Raw genomic sequence first — 22,642 nt, 5'->3', positions numbered from 1 at the left:
AAGGCTAAACAACATGCGACAAGTTGAAAACCGAATCTCGCTCAATCCAAATCCAAATGAGCATCCACTTACCAACATACCCTTGCAAGTTATTGGTTTGTATTAAACCCTCTTTATACATATCATTTTGCCACCAGCACTTATGTCCATATATCATTTCGTCACCGGCATTTATGTGCATAGATCCAGGCATTCGTTCAACCATATGGTTTATCGACACCAATCTACACACCCATGCCTCTTGCCACTCATACCAAATGGTCTTCTTGACATTTTGGCAAGCTGTATCTGTTCGTGGTGGCAAAACTGCTGTTAATGAATAGAGACAAAGATTGATTGCCATTGCCATTGAAAACTTTATTGCTTGCTTCAATATTCAGGAAAATACATGTCGAATACAAGAAGAAGGAGGTAGCTATACCCTCATGCATGCGAAAAGGATATGAAAAGACATGGTATGTGAAAGGCCCTAAATGCTAAGAGTGTGTTCACACGCTAACACATGGCACACCCAGTGGATTGGATAGAAAATCCGACGATTCGAACCCACACAAGATCATGATAGGGTCACACCAAGGTTGTACACATAACATGCACATGTGATACCATGCTATATCATACAATATAAATATGAAAAACCATGCATCAAGAATAAAATATCCGCCCCAAGTACATGGAGTGTCCATGTCAAACTACCACATAAGAATCTATATAAAGCACCAGAATCTACATCATAGGTTGAGAATAGCCTATCACCAAAAAGATATGTCGATGTAGATCCTCCAACACACAACTGGTACATATATCAATGTTGAACCTCCAGCATTAACATGCTGGAACATGTGCCCAAGATGGCACAACACCAAGAAAATATGTCAATGAAGCACATGGTGAAAAATCATCACCATAAAACCATGCCAAATAGGATCTCAACAATTGCATCAAGAAAGCATGGATGGTCGAATCATCTTTCACCCCATCAAATTAGAATGATCCACCATAGGTACTAGATCAAGAGTATGATCCTCCACTAGAATATTATCTAGAGCATCATAATACTAACTCGGACATAGCATCATAAAAGATATCGTCAATAAAGAATAAGCATCATGATCATCATGACTATGATCCACATAAACATCCTCATGAATAACATGTGTGTTATCAATCAAGGTGATAAAATAAGTTTGTTCCTTCATCTCTATGCACTGCATAGGGATGAAGGAACTGCATAGTGCCTTGTGCTATGCACTACTGCATAGCACAAGGAGAGCCTTCAAGAAAGATACATCCCATATCATCATCAAAAAATATAAACACATAGAGCCATAAATGTATAATATCCACATGCCAATAGCATAGAAAAATCCATACTCTCTTTCTGCAACATATAATCCATAAGCATATGCTTGAACATCCATCATATGAAAGAGAATATGAAAATTTCCATAAAGGTCTGCATAGGCAACAAAGTTGAATATATCGCCTGTGAATGTCTGTAAACCCACTTTTGCATGGATAGGCAAATCAGCCCCATCATGCCTTATAATGGGATAAACCCTCCCATCACATGGAAAAATCCATCAACATGGATCCCTTCAAGCATAAAAACATTATGAATATCGTCATGGATCACCATAACATTCTAATATTCATAATGTTTTTATGCATGATGGGATCCATCAACATGGATCCCATCATGCATAAAAACATTATGAATATCATCATGGATCACCATAACATCATAAAAAATAATATCATGAGAAACAACATCATCCCCACCGTGATGATCAAGAGAAAGCAAAAATTACATAATCACTGCATCACCATCATCATGATAAAAAGAATCATCACAAGTAAGCACATCATCCATGCACAATGCACGATCCATAAAAAAACCATCTACATGATTAGCATGAAGATCAATATCATGAGAACCTAGAGAATCATCAAATAAGATCAATATCATGAGAATCATCAAATAAGATCAAATCAATGTGGTCATCACCATCAGGCATAGTAGGCTCAATAGGTGGAACCTCCAAATCTGGATCACAAACATTATGTGCAGCAGTAGCTCACTTAATGTGAGTCTCCACACATGCATGAAGAGCTGGATCACCATAAATAGAGTCAAAGGGACTCATCATATATGCATCAAGGCTAGCAAGAACTAGCTCCTGTGGATCATCATCTAGAATCGGGGTGAGAGTATCATCGACTACATCACCATTGGAAATTGGATCAAGAATCTACATATATGCATTGGTCATAGCTATGAAGTAAAATTTGAGAAGTATCCTCCAATGGAAAATCAAGAATCTACATGAGAGTGCTCTCTATCCACAACATATGACTAAACTAGAATCTGAGTGAAGAGACCTTGGGGTGTGCGCAGAGTGCTGTGCGAGAAAGGAGATGAAGGAGAAGAGGAACACACAGAATGTGGGTGGGGAGACCTCAAAGTGGCAACCCCCTATACACACTATAGTATATATATGTATAAGGTACAATCATCAATGGGCGCCCGCCCAAGGCATGGGCGGTCGAGCAAAGGCAATGCGCCTCTGACCCCAACAACCTCCCACTCAAAGGCAAATGTGCCGCTGAATAAGAGAACCTAGTCTAATGACTAATGTACAAGACTGATGAGTGAGAACCACACTCATCCACCAATGCCCACAGATGGTCTATGATCGTGTGCATCCGGCTGTCCTGCTCCCCCGTGTAAGTCCATACACCACCAGACATACCACACCCATCCTGCAAGTATGTATGCAATACCCGTGTAAGTCCATACACCACCAGACATACCACACACGTCCTGCAAGTATGTATGCAATACCTGCATAGCTCCCCCATGCACTATGCCAGTATCAGTCAGAATGATAGCAAATGCTCCCACCCCAGCTGCTATATGTGGTCTCGAGATCAACATCTCGTACATGAGACCACCAAATGCTGATGCAACACTAGCTAAACCTGCTAGCCATACTGAACATGCATCAACATGAATGTCCTTGGCAATAGGCATCTCTGGCTGACTAGGCATGTCAACCCCATGCATCTCCTGAGTGTCCACAAAAGACGCATCAACCTGCTATGCAACCTCAGAGCAAGCCTGCTGCTCTAGGTGTCTACTAGAAGACAAATCCTGCACAACTGAATCTCCATGCTCACTGTCAAACATAGTGATGAATGACTGCATAATAGCTGACTCCGGGATGGTCGTCACCTCCCTGACATCCATAAGGACTGGATCCACATGTCCTGACATGACCATATCAGCCTCTAGCATGAGCATATCAAAGTCAGACTGTGTCACAGATGCTGCATTAACATCTATACTAGCAATCAAGTCAATCATGTCAATCTGTGTCTGTAGGGAGCATACCTGCTCTACCTTTATATGCACAAACTCTGACAACTGCTGTGTCTCACTAGAGCAATCCCGCTCTACCTTTGCACCTGCAGATATGTCCTGCATAGCATCATGCTCAATCTCGAGCATCTCAAGAAATGACTGCATCACACCTAATGTCTCAGCATCCATATCTGATGTCTCATCCTGCTGTGACTCACTAGAGCACTCTCGCTCTACCTCTGTCTCCACAGAGTCTACTGACATGTCCTGCACAGCTACATGCTTTGTCTCCTGAGCATACTGGAGCGTACTCTCGCAAATGAGACACGTCTCGTCTTCCGCTCCTCACATGTCAGTAATGCAATCGAGACTATGCCGTCTCGTACCTGATCCACGTGCATAGGGTAAAGCATGCCACCCCTGGCACCTCTTGCAATGACCAACGAACCCAACTGCATCGTAAAAGATCGCTCTCGAAGCAAAATCTGGCATCTACAATCTCTGAGCTGACCAACTGAGATCAAACTCACTCTCAAGTCTGGTACATATCGCACATGTCGCAGCAAATATGATGCACCACTCGACAATGACAGTCTCACGTCTCCTGCACCAACTATGTCATGCACTGAACCATCAGACAAGTGCACACTGCCAAGCATTCCGCTAGAATAGCTACAAAACCACTCACGACATGACGTGACATGAAACGTAGCGTCCGCATCTAGCAACCACTGCGAAGGAAGTGCACGATCCTCATGCATAACAACATCTAGTGCATAACTCGAAGCAAATGTGACATCGCCGTCACTCGTGTACTCAGACACTGCATCTGCTCCCTCAACTGTCAAATCAACTGAGCTAACTACATCTCCAAGACAACCATGTCTCCTGTGCTGTTGCATACGACGAAAACAATGCCGTTGAATGTGCCCTGAATGACCACAATGCCAACATGTAACCTGTCGACGTATACGTGAATGCCTCTGTCTCACATGAGTCTTGGATGACTCAGATCCATCATACATCTCATGTAATCTCTGCCACAATGCTCTCGTAGTCATCTTATGCATAACAAGAGCAAAAATAGACTCCACAAGGAACAAGCGGATCGTAGATAATGCCATCTTATCTGGCTCCTACCACCACTGATCGTCAGACATACTAGAAGGTCTACCTGCATCACCACTCAATGGTCCATGCAACCCTTGGTGTGTCAATGCATCAAGCATACACTCTCGCCATGCCGCAAAGTCTGACCCATCAAACATGCGCATCTGTGAGAGGTCACAATCTGATCGATCACTTGTCTTTGCCATGAGAACAACATAGCAGCTAGCAGGCAAAATCGTGAGACAATCTCTGTCAATGAGCGTAAAGCTCCCACAGTGTCAATACATGAGCTGCTGTACCTGCTCTATCACAACACTGCAATCCCGTAAGCTAATCACCAAGCTCACGTTGTGCGGTATCGATGCATACACGCACTAATCTCCCACCTGGAGAGACACCGCACGCAAATCCTGAGTGCTACTTGCAATCGCAACCTCGATCGCATCAACGACGCGCATAAAACTCCTGGGAAAATTTCTCTAGAGTTCCGGCAACAAAATGGCTATAAACCCAATAACCAAGTAACTGCCTGTAAGCTCAAAACCATGAGCATCCAATACGCATCAAAATCCGCACTCAAACATGCACAAAACTCTGCAAATCTATGTCCAGAACTGAGCTAAACCAAGCTCACACAGTACCTGTCTCTGAGCGTAACTCAAGCTAAACCAAGCTCACACAGTACCTGTCTCTCTGAGCTAAACCAAGGTCACACAGTACCTGTCTCTGAGCGTAACTCAAGCTCATGCGCATAGATATCCACAGTCACATACATGCGAGCAACAAAGCTCAAAATGTCTGCCAATCTGGAACGCAAACAAAAGACCTGGACTGAAATCCGTTCACGTAGAGCATATGCACACAAATGAGACCTGTAATGCTCACAAATGAGCAATGTGTACCGCAATCGCATACATGAGTCGAAGCCTGTAGAGAAAATCTGTAACTGGAGAGAACACGCACATACGCTCAATGCATATACCGCATCAAGCAAGATCACTGACAAACCCTGTCAGTCATGCGTACCACACACGAACATACATGTGACTGCTCAATGCATGCCAATGAGTATAGCCGCCGAATGGCTACACTCACCCTGTAACCTGGAAGAGCAGAAAACAGGTATAATGCAAGGCCGGAGCCGTGTACCTGGTGCCTGGACTGAAATTAATTAATCAGAAGTAAAAACTTCCCCCCCCCAATATGGCTTAAAGCATGAAGCTTTGGAATGCTTGAGTAATCCGATTTTGCTTGGGTACAACCCTCCCGATATGCTGCTCTGGAATCTGGATGATCTGCTTCAGCTGTACTGTATTGGATCCGCTTCGAGCCTTCCGGATCTTGCTCATTATCACTTCTCAAAAAGTGGCACCTTAGCATGAAGACACAAAAGTTTGTTTCTTCATCGGATCTCACAGGATATGATCATGAAATAGCAACATTGCATAATTTGGACAATCCAGATGGTCGGGATGATTTGAATTTAGACATCAGACCCCCTTAGCATGGAACGATGGTAGACCTTGTTAGCGGGGGTGGACACAATGCTGCAAAGCTCCTCTTATTGTCTGCGAGAACTCCGACACGAAATCTTTCGAGAAGCCTCCAAGCAACATCCAAGGTTTTCAATGTTTTTTTAAAGTCTCATCATTTCATTCCTTAAGGTTACCTATACCCCACTAATTAATTATATTATTATCGTAATTTTATATCTATATTTTATTATCTGCCATTTGGAATTGAGGTTTTAAATTTTATTGACGTTAGAATGCAACACAAGGGCATATACGACCAATAGGGGACTTGAACTCGGTAGAGAAAACCACTGTCGCACGAGTGACGTTCAAATTCTATCCATTATCCCAGGCTCACAGAGGGAGATGCTCTGCGAGCCGGTCGTGATGGCGAGCGTGTTTCGAACTCCAGTATTTTCACAGTCGTCCCGTTGCTGCTACCAGAAGTATGGAGAAAGACTGCCCTACTCCTGCCAGAAATCCTACCTCAAGCTCTGCGACATGGCCTCCTTCTCGCACAGCAGCAGCTTAGCCTTAACGACCAAGGTTCAAGTCGCCACCATGAGCGAGACCTTCGTCAAGGCGCAGGTCTCCACCATCAGCGAAGCCCTACCTTCCCCTGTAACAACATTACCGAAGCGTTACTCTCACCTTGCAGATTTGGTTAGCCAGCTCTCTGCAGGTGCCGATGTCCCCTCTGCTATGGAACCATGGCTGGACAAACTCACCATCTATGACTGGAACGCTCTCCTTCTTTTGTTCGGGGGTAAGGACTGGAACATCTCATGGCAAATCCTTGCTTTTTTCAAAGAAAAAAGCCCTCTTTTGGATCAATCTCTGCTTTGCGAGAAGGAGGATGAAAAGGAAACGCTAGAATCAAGCTCAGAGACAGCTTTGGAAACCCTAGAAAGCACTGCAGAGACACCTGAAGAAGCTCAAAAATTCGATGCAGAGAAAGATGTATCATCCACTGCAGAGAAAATTCAAGAAACACTAGCTTCCGCAGAGGAAGATCAAGAAATCTCAGAAGTAGGCTCAGAGGAACCTCAAGAAATCCTAGACTCAGGCTCTGAGAAAGCTCAAGAAACCCTTGAGCCAAGTTCAGAGAAGCCTTCTCCTAGCTTGAAGCTTCACACAACCCTTGTCAGGGTGCTGGCCAGGAACAAGAGGTTTGAAGAATTGGACCAATTGCAAGTGCAGATGAAGGATGCAGGAATTGAGCGGGATGCCTCTCTCTACTATGCATTGCTGGACTCCTGTGTAGATGAGGGTCTGGTGGCAAAGGTTTCCGAACTTCTACAGGAAATGAAGACAGCAGGTTTTGAGCCTCACCGATTTACCTATGAGAAGGTTACACTCTTCAACTGCATTTCTTAAATGTTTTCTTATATGCAATCTAACTATTTATATGTAGATTAAGGAGATTCCACATGACTTTACTCTTCCTTTGCGTAAATTTTTCTCCCTGGATGTGTCTAATTGTCATTTCACCGTCATTATCTCTTTGCACATCATGCAATTTCCTTCTCCAATTGTTTAGGGGTGTGTGTGTGTGTGTGTGTGTGTGTGTGTGTGTGCGCACTTTGAGGGTTCTCAAAAATAAGATAAAACAGTGGTTTCACAAAAAAAATGTGTGTGTGTGTATGGGTGTGCGAGTGAGTGAGAGAGAGAAATTGTTTTAACTTTTAATGTCCTAGGAAACTAACCCAAGAATCCTTGAAGGGTTATCCGGTCAAAGCTAGATGAGAGAGAGAGAGAGAGAGAGAGAGGAGTTAGTTATATTATTGTCTTCAGAAGACCCATTGGGTCTATGAGACTAAAAGTAGTACAGGGTTTCAATGTAATACTGAGTCATGGAAAAGACTCAAAGAAACTAACAAAACTCATACAAAAGGATAGACTAGTTGTAAGTTCATCATCATCATCATCATCATCATCATCAGCATCAGGATCAGCATCAGCATCAGCGTAGTGAGCATGTGGATACATGTGCAAATACATCTCTATATCAGCACAAAGGCGATCTCATGTGTGTGTGTGTGGTGCCATATTCATTCATCCAGAATATCCAGCATAGGGGAGTCTATGACTCTCAAGACTCAAGAGGCTTGCCATGTCCACCATGAGTGGAGGAGCGAGGAATCTCGCTGTATCTGCAGTTGCTGTGCAGGAGGCTGTTGTGGACTGAGGGCCCATGGATGTTGGGTGTGCTGTAGCTGGGGAATGAGGTTCAAGGCGACTCCAGGTGGTTGAAGTGGCTGATCAGTGCAGTGGGGCGGTGACTGGTCCCCTTGGGTGGGTCTGTAGGCTTGGCTTTCCTATCTTTGAGGAGTGAGTCTTTGTGTTAAATGAATGCGGAGCGCAGAGCACCAAGTGAAATAGAGGCGCAGCACGTGGAAGACAGCCATCAACCGGCCAGGTCCCCCCCACCCAAACATATAATCTAGTCTCGTACCAACGAGGTCGAGTCTAGTGGCCTGCATCGGCCACTAGGCTAGCCTTTCTTGGAAGGTACTCGATCATACCATCAAATTGCTGGAAGATCTGGCTCCAGCGGTGCTGTTGGTCACTCCACTATGCACTTGGCATTGTCTAAATCTAGCGTAATGCTGGATGGTCAGTGCGAACCTCAAATTCACGGCCATAAAGGAAATGTTTCTAATGTTTCAAGGCCTGAATGACTGATAGGAGTTTCTGATCATAGACTGAGTAATTCTTTTCTGCGGGCAGTAACTTACAAGACATGTAAGCTACTAGATGGCCATTCTGTTGTAATACACCTCCAATTGCGATGTTACTCGCATTGGTGATTACCTAGAACGGCTTGTCTCCATGAGGCAAGTGCTAGACAAGGCGCTTCTGACAAAGCCACGCACGTGGAGTCATTCAAATCCGATGCCTTCTAGTCTTGACTCCCCTTAGCAGATCGGTGAAATCCGCCGAGAGGTCAGAAAACTTGTCTATGTGGGTGGAGTATGCTTGGTATATACCCACAAAGGATCTGATGTCAAACACAGTTTGTGGTACTTCTCAATTGACAATCTTGGCCATCTTGGCCGGATCAAGTCCGATGCCCTCGGCATTGATAATGTATCCAAGATAGTGAACCTTGAACAAATAAAATATTGACTTCTTCCCATTGACATAGAGCTTGTTGCTTTCTAGCAACTTCAGGACTTTCTCCACATTAATGTCATGGTGCTCAACAGTAGCTAAAAATACTAGTATGTCGTCCAAATGAAAACACACTTTTCTATTAAGTTTCTGAACACATACATCATCATGCGGTTGAATGTGGTTGGGGCATTCGTGAAGCCAAAAGACATGCCAACAAATTCATAGTGGGTCCGTTCCGTACGGAAGGCTGTCTTGGGGATGTCCCTCTCAACAATCCTCACCTGGTGGTACCCACTCTTCAAGTCTAGTTTCGAGAACACCTTGGCTCCATTCAATCTCTTGAGAATGAAATCTATTTGAGGCATCGGGAGCTTACTCTTGATAGTCAGCTTATTGAGTGCACGATAATCGACACACAATGGAGAAGACCCGTCCTTCTTCTTGACAAACAGGATCATAGCTGCAAATGGCGACACACTGGAAAGTATGAAGCCAGATTGTAGCAGTTCTTGGAGTTGGGTCCAACTCCAACTCCATTGCCTTGGAAAGGCTGTATGGAAACTTGCTCGGGGGATCCGAGCCTGGGAGGAGGTCTATTTTGTGGTCCTCTGGATTGGACCCGCGGGGGGGGGGGGGGGGGGGGGGGGGGGGGGGGGGAGGGATTGTCTTGAAGACAAATCTTCTAGAACTTGTCATGGAGAACTTGGTACTTCTCTGAAGCCTTGGTCACCGTCCGGGCAGTCTGGATGTAAATCATCGCACACTGCGCACCTTTCCTAATTTCTCTTTTAGCCTGTAAATGGCTTATGAGAGGAAAGTTCAAGATTCCTGGCTCACACTTAATGGTCACTGGGGCTTTAGACACATTCCGATTAATCACGAAAGTGTTCTTATCCCACTTGATATCTGGCTGGAACTAGGAAACCACTGAATGCCCAAAATTATGTCAGCACAAAACTCTATGCCCTGAATGACTAACTTAGCACTCTGAGCTTCAAACTTGATGCTCGTTGTCATGTCTGTTCTAAATCCCTCAACTTTCTTGTCCACCGAAGTCAAGAAGAAACGGGCTCGTTGAGCAGCCTGTTCCTTGACCACATCCTTTGTGTTGCTGCTGTCAAACAAGACAACGACTCTCTGGCCACCTATGTAGCCAAAGGTCTTGAGCAATTTGTTACGCTCATACTCTTGGTCATGGGCGCCCTTCTGCTTATCTTCATGCTTATCTTCATGCTTGCGGCTAACTATTGCACCAACCGAAGCACTGGGATTCGAAGAACTAGGGGCAGCCAGCCGTTGGGATCTGTGTGGGAGCTGGGCTCACCATTGAACCCATGGAGCCTGGGGTGGTTGTTTGTGGAGTCGTAGTCTTCTTAGGGCACTTCCTAGAAGTGTGTCCTTTTGTATGACAAAAGAAGCACGTACCCTCCTTGTACTGAGCTGTCTCCTCAGCACTCAATTTACCACAGGTCTTGCCTTGGGAGTGGTAGGCTAGAGAAGTCTTGGGCTTTCTGCTATTATGCTTCATCTCGGCACTTTGTGCAAGCGAGAGTGCGTCTTCGAAGGTGGCTGGCCTAAACATACGCGCCTCCCATTGGATTTGCGTGTCCAAGCCGTAAAGGAACTGCCCTTTCTTGTCCTTGTGAGATAAGCCCAACTGCAAACATAAGTTTGAAATCTTATTGGCAAACCGAAGGACCGGTTGCGCGTTTTGACGCGCTCCCCAAATTTCGTCTTCGAGTTGCTCAAGGTAATGGGGCAGTAGAAACCGCCGCTTAAGGTCGAGGACAAACTCGTCCCAAACATAAGCCGCCATACCTAAACTGGTGTGGGCATGAGCCCACTGGATCCCCGTTCACACCTTGGTTCCACCTAAACACTGGTCGAGACAGGTGAGGGACCAAATGGTGACAGACACCAGCGGCTTCCTCGAGTTATTTTCCCACGAAAATGAACTTCAGTAAGTATAATGGTAAACTTGACCCCACAACTCTATATTCTTGGTTGAATTAGTTTGAAGCATATTTTGCCGCAATTTGAAAAAGTGATTCTGACAAGGTGATTTTGGCTAGTTGGTACTTGGAAGGTGAGGCCATTCCTTCGTGGACCCTTTCCACAAAAGAAAGCGCGAGCATTAACAACGCGTTTCAAATGGGTTTCGTAAAATTAGCCCAAAGTTTCGTACCTACAGGTTTTTGCATGTACAAAATTTCAAATATATATTGTATAAAATATGTAAAAATAACACTAAATGCATAGAATACATGGAAACACCAATTTGAAGCCTACAGTCTTTGAATCACAAATAAAAAGAACCATATAATCATCCATCATCAATGTCAAATGATCATGATTCAAAGACCATGGTCCACTATCCACGATCCATGATCCAATCATCCATCATTCCATGGCACAAAAAAAAACCATACATGACACTACATCGATCAAAACTTATAAGTTTGAAGTGTTCATGTCACATGAATCATGATGAATCAACAGTCATGGTCCAATGCCCATAAACAATACAAAATAAATCAGCCTTGATGAGGGAAAGTGGCACACGGAAACCAGAAAAACTTTATCAAAAGAGTCGCATAGATTTCAACATTAGATTTGGGGCCAAAAAAAAAAGTCAAAAAATTGCTTGAAAAAAAAACATGTTTCCTACAAGGAAACGTTTCCATGTTTCCTTCCCTGTAGGAAACATGTTTCCTAACTACTATGACTGCTGTGCGACTCTATATGATGCACATAAGAAACATTCTCCTCTACATTATTTATCAATCCTCGTAATCTTCTTGACCTGAAAATATAAGCACCGAGCAAGGTGTTGATTCCTCAGCTGCAGCCGCAAAGATTCCAGCTTTTGTGCACTTGGAGATTATGGACACCGGAGCTTCATCTTCTTCGAGCAAGGAGGCGGTTGGTCTCACCGTTGGGGATACTCGGGAGTGGATTCTAGACAGTGGTGCTTCCAGGCATATGAACCATCCCAAGAGTTTTTTAGGATCTTCGAAGGCGAACATCACATCTTTGGACACCGGAGCTTCATCTTCTTCGAGCAAGGAGGCGGTTAGGATCTTCGAAGGCGAACATCACATCTTTGTTGGTGATAAATCCACTATCCCGATTGACAGACAGCTGGGCGACCAGCTCTCATGAGGAGTATATGAGGGTTGCTCCCCTTTCCCCTCATTTCATCTCATTTCTCTGCATCCTCTTGAGGTCATTAGCAGCCGCTTTTGCTTCTTATCATTGTACAACACCTATGGGCTTCTCTCGTGCTCAGTTTTCAGCAATAAACATCAGTTTCCAGCATTTACAGGTCTTGTACCTAGGCCTACACTTGTGTTTTCTATTTGCTTCACTTGCTTTCAGTACCTTGCAGACTTGCACCGGTTGTCTAGCTGCCCACTATTGCCAAGCAGCTGCTCCCTGTCCACTAGAGCCTGCGTAGTAGACACACAAGTGCGCTTCATGTTCTTCTCGACGATCAAGTCAAGTCACTTCAGCTTTAAGGTTCTCTCGAGGGTCTATAAGTTTGCATCTGTTTGAATCTTTAAATTTTATGAAGCTTTCAGCTTGCAGGTACTATACTACAGTGTCACAAATTTTGGGGCTTTTCTGAAATTCATGCAATTCAATACAAATTTTTGGCAAGATTCTATACAACTTTTGGGGGTTTTTCTGAAATTCATGCAATTCAGCACAAATTGGGGCCAAAATTGTACGCAAAATCTGGGGCTTTTCTATTTGGAGCATGTATCACGGTTACAGAGTAGAGATTTGAAACGTATGTACATACATCGAGTGTTTTTTTGGACACTATAGAGAATCTAGTGCAAGAATTGTAGGCATATGCTCACTTATAGTAGTGCTACATGTGAACAGGGCTTAACCAAGGGCCCATGTGGTTTTTCCCCTTGGATCTCAAGTGTGAAAGGACACTCTCATCCATACCCGCCCTTGCTCAGACCCCCAAGGCAGCAACTAGGGGGAAATAGCCACAATGAACCTACAGGAGCTGGAGGCATACATCAAGTCAGTGGAGGACAACACCAAGAAGTTATTGGGCGACCAAAAGAAGGTGCTGGACAGGGTTTTGAACCAACATGAAAAACAGTTGGAAGGCCTCTGCAAGGAGATACAGGGAAAGAACAACAAGATTGAAGAACTGGCAGCCCAGGTGAACCACTAGGAAGAGGTGATTTAGATGTTGAAAGAGACTGAGCTGCAACAAACAAGAATGCCAAAGGCTGCCCCAATAATAGGGGAACTCCAAGCAGTAATGGAAGCCCTAAAGGCTACGGTCAAGGACCATATAGTGGAGGAAGGGGAACCGAATATTCAGGAGGGTTTAAGGATTGACTTGGAGCAGTAGAAAGCTGCAAGTGATAAGTTGCGGGAAGAACTGCAGACCACTAAGAAAGATTGGGTGGAGGTGGTGAAGAAGCACAAACCCCCACAGAGCATCATACATGAGACTCTTGAGGAGGAGAAACGAGTACGGGGGCTACAGGCGGGGGCTTCCCCCAAAGAGGATGCCATGACGCTTTGCCAGATGCTAGGAGTGGACGGGATCACTCCCCCCCTTTGCAGATACATGGAGGGCAGGCAAGGATATGACACGAGAGCAGCTCCTCATTATTAGATTCCCTGATGCCACCAGTAGACAGGCCTTCTTAAACAGGCGGGCTGCCCTCAAGGGCACACAGGTGTACATGGGAGATGATCTCACTCCAGCACAGGTGGCACACCAGCGTGAGGCGATGGTGACTGTTGGGCTATCTACAGAGATGGTAGAGTCATTATCACTGAGCGCCGTCCCAAATAGGGACGCGGGGTCTATGATACCAAACACATGAGGTTGGCAGTATGGAACTGCAATGGCATGTTGTGGTGGAATCCAGGAGCCTTGAGCGAGATTCTCATAGGTAGGGATGTCATTTTTTATACAGAGACTCATCAGAACCCTAAGAGGGGCTTACCATACATAGCCGGGTATGAGTGGGAGTTAGCTTTTCGAGGTGAGACCCGCACATTAGGAGGAGTACGTGGCTCTGGGGGGGTAGCTGTCATTTTTAGATCCCGTCTTCGACAGATTCTTAGCATCGTTCGGAAGGACGAGGATGCACGGTATCTTTGGGTGCAGCTACAGCTTAGCAGTGACAGAGTCATCCACATTGCTTTGTGTTATTTTGCACCACGCCACTCCCCTTACGCTGCACACCATGGCCAGTCACCGTACTTACCATTATATGGGGATATCATGGAGTTCTCACAGCTGGGGGAAGTCCTCCTGCTCGGGGATTTCAACGCCAGGACAGGAAGTTAGTAGGACCCGCAGCCCGCCCACAGCTTTCTTCCAAAAACAGGGGTGTAGCCAGATGCGCAGGACCCCTGTAGCTGTATTTCCAGGCCTGAAATCAGCGCTGCCCGCCAGCCTCCTCAAGGATGAAAAGCGCCTCAGACTATTTCTGCAGTCGACCAAGAGAGAGAGAGAGAAAACTCCACACATGTAGCTCTTGCCCGACTGCCCTCCTTTCCCCAAAAGCAAGAGAGAGAGAGAGAGAGAGAGGCGTGTACTCCAAAAGTAGAGTAGCGCCCCCCCCCATAAATAGCATAGGGGCCACGTAAAGTTTTAAAACCTTCCTAGGGGCCACCCAAGGTTATAAAACCTTTCGAACTTTAATTCCTTGGTCCCCCTTCACACTTGGGGTTGTCCACACATGGGTCAATAAACCTTAGCCCCAAATATGAAACTTTAAATATTTATCTTGCTCACCGACCACCATGCTCACACTTATGTTGCACCAATTTCACAAGGTCATGACATTCCCCCCCTCTTGAAAAATGGCAAGCGTCCTTGATTGCAATCTGGTGATACAACAAGATATCCAAAGCGGAACCACACTGATAACAAAGGCTGCCCAATACAGTAAGATATCAGCCATGTGATCCAACTAAAAGTGAAATGTAGAATATGGCAATATCAGCGTCCCAATCTCGCTAAGCCATGCATATGTAACAACATTCACTGCAAACCAATGGTGTAGTAATAGTCCAAGTTGTATACCACTGTGGTCTATGATCGTGAACTCCTAGCAGTTATACAGGCCTTGAAACATTGAAAACATTTTCTGTATGGCTGTGACTTTGAGGCTCGCACTGACCATCAGGCATTACGCTGGATTCAGACAATGCCAAGTGCACAGCGGAGTGATCAAAAACACCGCTAGAGTCAGATATTCTAGCAATTCGGTGGTATGATTGAGTACCTTCCAGGAAAGGGCAATCCAGTGGCCGATGCTTTGAGCAGGAAGGGACAAGTGACTACGATTCAAACCACTAGACTCGATCTTGTTGGTACAGGACTAGATGACATGAAGCACACGTACGCGGATTCTGAGGAATTCGGTACGCAGTGGGAACAGGCATTGGATGCCACAGGACCATGCCACTTTTCAGCTATGTCCCGTGGAAAGGTAGCTCGATGGCAGTGGAGCATGTCCTGGATCTGGAGCTGATGAGGTGATCGTGGCCAACAGGGGGGTCAAGGGCGTCGGGCACGCTGGAGTGCAGAGGCTCAGCCGAGGTAACTCCTCTCGGGCAAGGTAGGTCCAGAGCAGCTCGTGGAGGGTCCACAAGATCCACTATGTCAGTGTTCTCCACCTCCTGGGTCCGGAAGAAACTGGTGATGGTTGGCTGCCGAGGGAGGGGGAGGGGTGGCTAGGGCCTGTGTCTCAAGAAGGTGTCCCTGTGTCTGTGGAGCTCAAGCAGGAAGAGGCCCAGGCAACGCTGGTCCTGGAAGTCAATGATCTTGGAGAGTGGACCAAACCCCTCACGAAATAGACAATGAAACCTCCCACGGATCTCATAGTATACTCGGCAGTGGCATATGTAATGCTCCTCCGTCTCAACCTCTGTGTGGCATAGTCGGCTCTCTCTGGGTGTCCGTACAAGCTTCCCGGCTTAAAGAGAGAGAGAGAGAGAGAGAGAGAGATTAAGCGTCTACTAAAGACCCAATGGGCCTATGAGACCAAAGTGATACAATAATGTCCATGGCATATCTCATCATTGAATGGAAAATAAAACAGAAAGAAAACATAAACATAGCTATGTCACTGGGGTGATACAAAACTGTCCATGGAAACTCATCATGGAATACTAAGAACATAGAAACATGAGAGCAACATCAGCTCCGAGTAGATGGTATACCACTCCAAAATATCAAGCATGGGGCTAATGAGTATGGCCGAGAGTATACCACTCTCCCTCAACTATGTCACGTGGAAAGGTAGCTCGATGGCGGTGGAGCATGTCCTAGATCTGGAGTTGGTGAGGTGCAGAGGCTCGGTCCGAGGTAACTCCTCTCAGGCGAGGTAGGTCCAGGGCAACTCGTGGAGGGTCCACAAGATCCACTATGTCGGTGAGACCACTTGACCATACTCGTCAACCCCATGCTTGACATTTTGGAGAGTGGTATACCATCTACTCAGAGCTGATGTTGCTCCCATGTTTTTATGTTTTTAGTATTCCATGGATAGTTTTGTATCACCCTGGTGAGATAGCTATATTTATGTTTTCATTCTGTTTTATTTTCCATTCCATGATGAGATATGCCATGGACATTATTGTACCACTTTGGTCTCATAGGCCCATTGGGTCTTTAGTTGTCATGTGCATAAAATGCCATGGACATTCTGAGATGCTAGTCCAGAAGAGGCAGCCAGAAAAAGAGTCGGCCTGTTGACGGGGCTCTTTCCACAAGAGGTGCACGTTGGCGGAGCTCAGTCCCACCTGTGCCTTACGTGGTATCTGCCAGAATTTTCAAGTTTTCTTCCGTCGTTCCGTCCGACGTTTTCACCGTTCGTCGCCAGTGACTACAGCTACCGTCTCGGGTCCGTCCGTTGCCAGTTACTCTTCACTGTATGCAACTCGCGTCGTCTGCCCGCTTGCACGCCGTCTTCAGTTGCGATTGATGTCACCTCGCTTGCAGCTCGCCGCTCGTTGGCGTATCCAGTCATACTGCCGTCGCCGTCGCCGTCGCCGTCTCCGTCTGGTGAAAGCACAGAAGTTGCCTCACAACTTTTGGATGGAAGCTATAATGTGTGCAACTCATGTGTTGAACAGGTGTCCAATGAAAGCTTTGAAGACCATAACACCATTTGAGGCTTGGTATAGCCAAAAGCCAAAAGTGGATCATATGCGTACATTTGGGTGTATGGCATATGCACATGTGCCAGAATAACTCCAAACAAAGCTAGATGATAAAACAATAAAATGCATTTTTGTGGGCTACAACAATGAGAAAAGGATACCGTTTTTATAATCCAGCAACATGCTCGATTTTTGTGAGTAGAGATGTGGTATTTGCTGACAATTCAGTACGGCCCATGTACAACTTGTATAAAAGTCATGAAACAGGCATACAGGACATGTTTGATGGGCTATTACCCATTGCAATTAGGGGGGATTCAGATCAGCCAGCCCCTACACAAGAATATCCTAATGTAGAACATGTGGAACAGCGCCAATGAGAGCACACCGCCAATGCTGCTGACGGGGTTTGGATGAGAAAGAACTCAATAAGCTGATTGTGAAACACCTCCAATCGGGAGTAGGTCAACCAAACCAAACAACCGACGAGAACCCGATACTGTCCCTAATCAATCCTTGGAGAAGCATCAAGAAGAGAAAGCTTCTCACTAGTATCCATAGGAGAAGATACTGGTTTGTATCTAGTCACCTGAAATCTGTCAAGTTTCTCCCGTGTGTACTTTTGCTGAGAGAAGAAAATGCCCTTCGGGGTCTGCCAAATCTCAAAGCCAAGAAAGTAACGCAGAAGGCCAAGATTCGTCATCTCAAACTCTCTCCAAAGCATCCATGACTGAACGGATTCTTACAAAATAAGAACCTGTAAAGATGAGGTTATCAACATAGACCACAATGATAAGAAGTATAAAGGTTCGAATCTGCATGAGAACGGCGCAGGCCGAGCTTCTGAAAGCTTATGGCAGTAGTGACATTTGCCCTTCCTTTTAGGCTTGTTTGCATCCCCTTTGTCAGACTTTTCACCACCAAAAGAGGGCTGTCCATGACCAGCCTTACTAGACTGTTGTCCCCCATGCTTAAAGCTCTTTGCTTTACCCTTATCCTTGGTTGTAAATGCCTTGTCTCCACCACGGTTGCTAGATAGGTTTGCTCTTCCTGCAATAGTAAACAACAACTCTTCAAAAGTGACAGGATCACCACCGCCTCTCATAGAGAGGTTGAGAGAGGTGTAAAAGCCCAAGTGGGAAGGTGGTAAAGAATGAAGAGTGTTGGTGACCAGGTGTCTGTCTGGGATAACCTCATCAATGTTGAGCAATTGTTCCTGTAAATCTTTGACTTTGGTGAGATGATCTGACATGGAGTCACCGTCATCCATAGAAAGAAGATCCAATTGCCTCTTCAAGTAGGCAACTCTTGCCTCATTGCGTACCTGATACATTGCTTCCAATGTGTCCCATGCAAGCTTCGATGTCTTGCAAGACCGAATGTGTGGAATAATAGACCTTTTCACTGAAAGGGCTATCAAGGACATAGCCTATGCATCCCTAGAGTCCCATCTCTTCTGCTCTTGTGTGGGACCAAGTTCTACTTCAAGAGCTCTTTGAGCACCTCCCCTTTGAGGTGTTGCTGGCTGTATGGTAAGTGGGCGTGTGTCGTCACCACACACGATGCCCCAAAGCCCTTTGGCTACGGATCATGAAACTCCAGAGGGAGTAGTTTGATCTGTCCAACTTGTCCTCTTGGGTGAGCACACCAAATACATATGTAGCATTTTGAGCCATGTAGACAAAATACACCTGCAAGCAAACCAAGCACCAATGTGCATTGCTAGGGAACCAAATGTCGTGTGCAAATTTTTGCTTGCAACTTCAAGCAAGTATAAACCTGCACCAAATTGTCCAATTACACTCAATGTGTATATATATGTGACAAATCACCATTGTAATCCCCGATTACATGTTGTAATCCCCTATTACATGCTCCAAACTGAAAAGCCCCAAATTTTATGCATTGCAATTGCTTCAATGTGCAGTCAATTGCCCAATTTTCACAAAAGCCCTAAATTTTTGCAATTGAAAGAGGCTCAATTGATTGATTTTAGCCTCAATTTGAAAACCCCCCAAATTCCAAGTAAAGCAAGATGTTTAATTTTTCCAATTTTGCATCAAATTGAGGAATCCCTGAAGTTCCATAAGGCATCTAAAAGAAATCCCCAAATGCTTGCACCCGCAAGTGTTTGAATTTAATGTGTAAAATCATAAGATTTTTAGTTTTATTTGTTTTTACTTGCAAGTGACCCGGAGTGCTGCACGTGACCTTGAGGTGGAGCTATATTGTTGCTGGGAGCAAAGGAGGAAGAAGGCCGACTAGGTATGGAAGTCGTGTCAAATGGCTTGTTGGTTGGGCTGCTCCAGGCTGGTACAGTCGTTGGAGCAGGGCATAGGCGTCGTGATAATCCTGGTTGCTGCAGGAGCCACAGGAGGCAGCGACGGTCACACTTGTTGGCGATGGCGGTGTCGGAAATTCCGGACACGGAATCACCTGCCTCTATAGCTGTCCACTCCAACAGCCTTGGAAACACCAACACGAACGGGGGCACCACCAGCCACCGGCTGGAACACTTCTCTCACGGTTCACCACACCACCCACACCAGAAAGACAGCACAAAACAGGGGCACCATAGACAAGGTAAACACCCAGCAACTAAATTCCAAATCAACACTTCATACAAGCTTCTCCCGACACAGAAGCCTTACTCACACAACCTTACAAACACTCAGGCCTGGATTTACTGCCAAGGGAATTCGACCACGGCCTCACCGCCTCTGGAATTACAACCTTGCGTCTGACGACCAAGCCTCTTCAACCACACGACCCATCAACACTCCTTTGCACTACACTCTCTCTCCTGACGGCAACCATACACAAAACGACCAGCCACCAGTAGCGTCCGTGGCTGTGCCAACCACACCAGAAAGAACCCAGCCACTCTCTCTCTTCAGAGGGCGCCCCACCAGCAACCCTCAACTCTCTCTGCAGCCCATCACTTGTGTGTGTGTCGCCAGCACACTCTGAAACAGCTACCTCTCTTGCCTTCGCTTGCGTCAGTCACCATCAACACCTCTCTCTCTTCAGATGGTCCTTCACGTTGGCACCATCTGCCACCAACACACAACACCCAAAGCACTTTCTCTGGTCAGCATCCAGCCACCCTGTCGCCTCTTCTCTGCTACAGTCGTCGCCAGCCCTCTCTTTGGCGGCTCCCCAGCTCTCTCCCTCCTTAGACCATGCACACCTAACAGAAGAAGCCCCTCTGTCTGTCGCCAGCCAACTCACCAAAACCCTTCATCAGCACCCTTCTAGGCGGCTCCCCCACCTATCAGTGGCGGCTCACAGTCGTCGCCAGCCCTCCGTGCCAAGACCCTCCACGTCAAGCTTGTCTCGCATCCAGCCGACGGTCCCTCACCAGTCCGTCGCCCACCACCTGTGCTTGCTAGCCCTTGCGCATGCAGCTTCTCCGAGCAGCTGCTCCAACGCCAAGCCCAGCTCCACGCTTCAGCTGTCCCCGGTCAGCTCTATGCCAGCCTTTGTTCCCTTGCACCTGCGTGCTGCTAGCCATGCTAGCTCACCGGAAACCGGGACCCTTAACCCCGAACTTCTGGTCGCTGCGGCGGTCTCTCTCCAGTCGACGTCGCCCACCAGTCGTACCAGCCCCCACCAGCTCTACCAGTGTCTCCCAGTTGGCGCCAGCACCACAGCCAGCCTTGTTTACCCAGGGCTCCCTCTCTTCTTCTCTACCAGCTCCAAAGGCGGCCTCTTTTGTTGACGTCTCCTGGCTACAGCTCCTCGCCAGCTATCCACAGCTTCCAGAAGAACCCGCCAGGTGCCCAATTCAGCATATTCCCTCCATCCAATGCTTTTGCGCCATCTCCTTCCTGCCATGCATACACGTAGCCACCCAAACTTGACATTTCACACCATATACAAGGCAACATTGGCCCCCTCAATAATTAATTGCCCATGCTTCCATGTACACCTTCGAATACAGCTTACGAGTGCCCAGTTTCTTTTGGGACGCGTACACAAACAAAGCGGCCGAACAGCTGATACCACCTCCAGCGGACCACGCTCCAGACAAGCCTGTACAAGCCTACTACCAAGCCATCCACCCTGTACATCTGCCAAGGCATTCCAGGGCAAAGCTTTATACATGCCATGCATCCCATATGTACACAAGCCCAAAACACCTTACAGAATTTCGCCTGACAGCGGGCATAGCTGCCACGAGTGCAGGTGAGGGCGAGGGCGAGGGCGAGGACGTGTGATGGAGACGGGAGACGACAGCGAAGGAAACCGGGAGTCGGCGTCAACGGGCCACAGACAGAACACGAGCATCGACGTCGACGGACAACGAGCAACTGTCGGAAGAAGAGTTTAGAAAAATGCGAAATCCGTCCGATGCCACGTAAGGCATAAGTGTGGCGGATATCCACCCGCTGTGGAACGAGCACTGCTCGCTGGTGGCTGGGCGGCGAAGGGCTGCAGGGGAGGTGGAGCAGTGGATGGAACCGTTCCAAGCGACGGACAGAACTGTGGTAGGCAACGGATGGACGGGAGTATGGCAGGCGACGGATGGAGCTGACCGATGAAATTGTAGGAATTTTCGAGAGCAAGAACTAGCTCTGATACCACTTGTTGGGGGACTCACACACCCACACACAGCTAGGGATCCTGTAGATTAGGGTTAGATGCAAGAAGAAGAAGCTCACACAAAAGAGAGAAAGAAAGAAAGAAAGCTGTATTAACGTCTACTAGAGGCCGAACTCGACAAATGAGACAAATCAATGTACAACTGTAAATGTCTTCTGGATGTCTAGGAAAAAAAGAACAAAATGAACATGAAATAAAGTATGAAAGTACTGAGCTAGTGGGGGGGTGTGATGGATGGAGCACTACTGCTAGAGACTCAGTATGCAACCTATATGCGTAGGGTATACAAGAATGCAATGCAGATCTGTCTAGCTCCAACCAGTACCATAATGGGGGTGCGAGGCAAAAATACCTCGGAGCATGATCTCCGGGTGTGAGTGTAAGTGAGCTAGCTGCTCTTGGATATGGTAATGATGTCGAGCCCGTATCTTTGTGATCTCCCTCTGATGTAGTCTGGGAGTCTGGTAGCCTGGTGCTTTCGGTCTTTGTCTGGCTCGGAGGTCCGCAGTGTGCTGAACTGTAACCCCCTCTTGTGTCAGGGTAGGCACTGGGATAGATCTCTGGAAGAAATCAGTGAGCTCGAGATGTCGCCCACCTCTCCCTGTGGTATGAGTCCGTATCAGTGTCTCTCTGTGGCGTTGTGTCTCTAACAAGAACTGGCCAAATCTGCACTGGTCTGCGGACTCCATGATGTGGCGGAGTGAGGGATGTCCACTGAAGATGGTGGTATATCTCTCTCTAATGACACTATATGCTCTGCATCTGCATACAT

The 22,642-nt window shown here is 46.5% G+C and overlaps 1 protein-coding gene and 1 pseudogene across 1 annotated transcript in view; one reads left to right on the top strand and one right to left on the bottom strand.

Moving 5' to 3' along the window:
• Positions 1-3,100: 3,100 nt before the first annotated feature.
• On the bottom strand, positions 3,101-4,717 carry LOC147617695 (uncharacterized; annotated as a pseudogene).
• A 1,538-nt stretch (positions 4,718-6,255) lies between these two features.
• Positions 6,256-22,642, top strand: part of LOC147617694 (uncharacterized) — a 63,676-nt gene continuing 47,289 nt past the window's right edge. The window contains exon 1 of the mRNA XM_086775942.1: positions 6,256-7,338. Within this exon, the coding sequence (XP_086632068.1) occupies positions 6,355-7,338 (984 nt within the window). The 5' untranslated portion in view covers positions 6,256-6,354. The remainder of the gene's footprint in view (positions 7,339-22,642) is intronic.

The sequence above is a fragment of the Cibotium barometz genome, chromosome 36, assembly GCF_041138505.1.
Source record: "Cibotium barometz isolate CiBa-2024 chromosome 36, ASM4113850v1, whole genome shotgun sequence".
In the NCBI taxonomy this organism is placed as follows: domain Eukaryota; kingdom Viridiplantae; phylum Streptophyta; class Polypodiopsida; order Cyatheales; family Cibotiaceae; genus Cibotium; species Cibotium barometz.
This window is presented reverse-complemented; position numbering and strand designations above follow the sequence as displayed.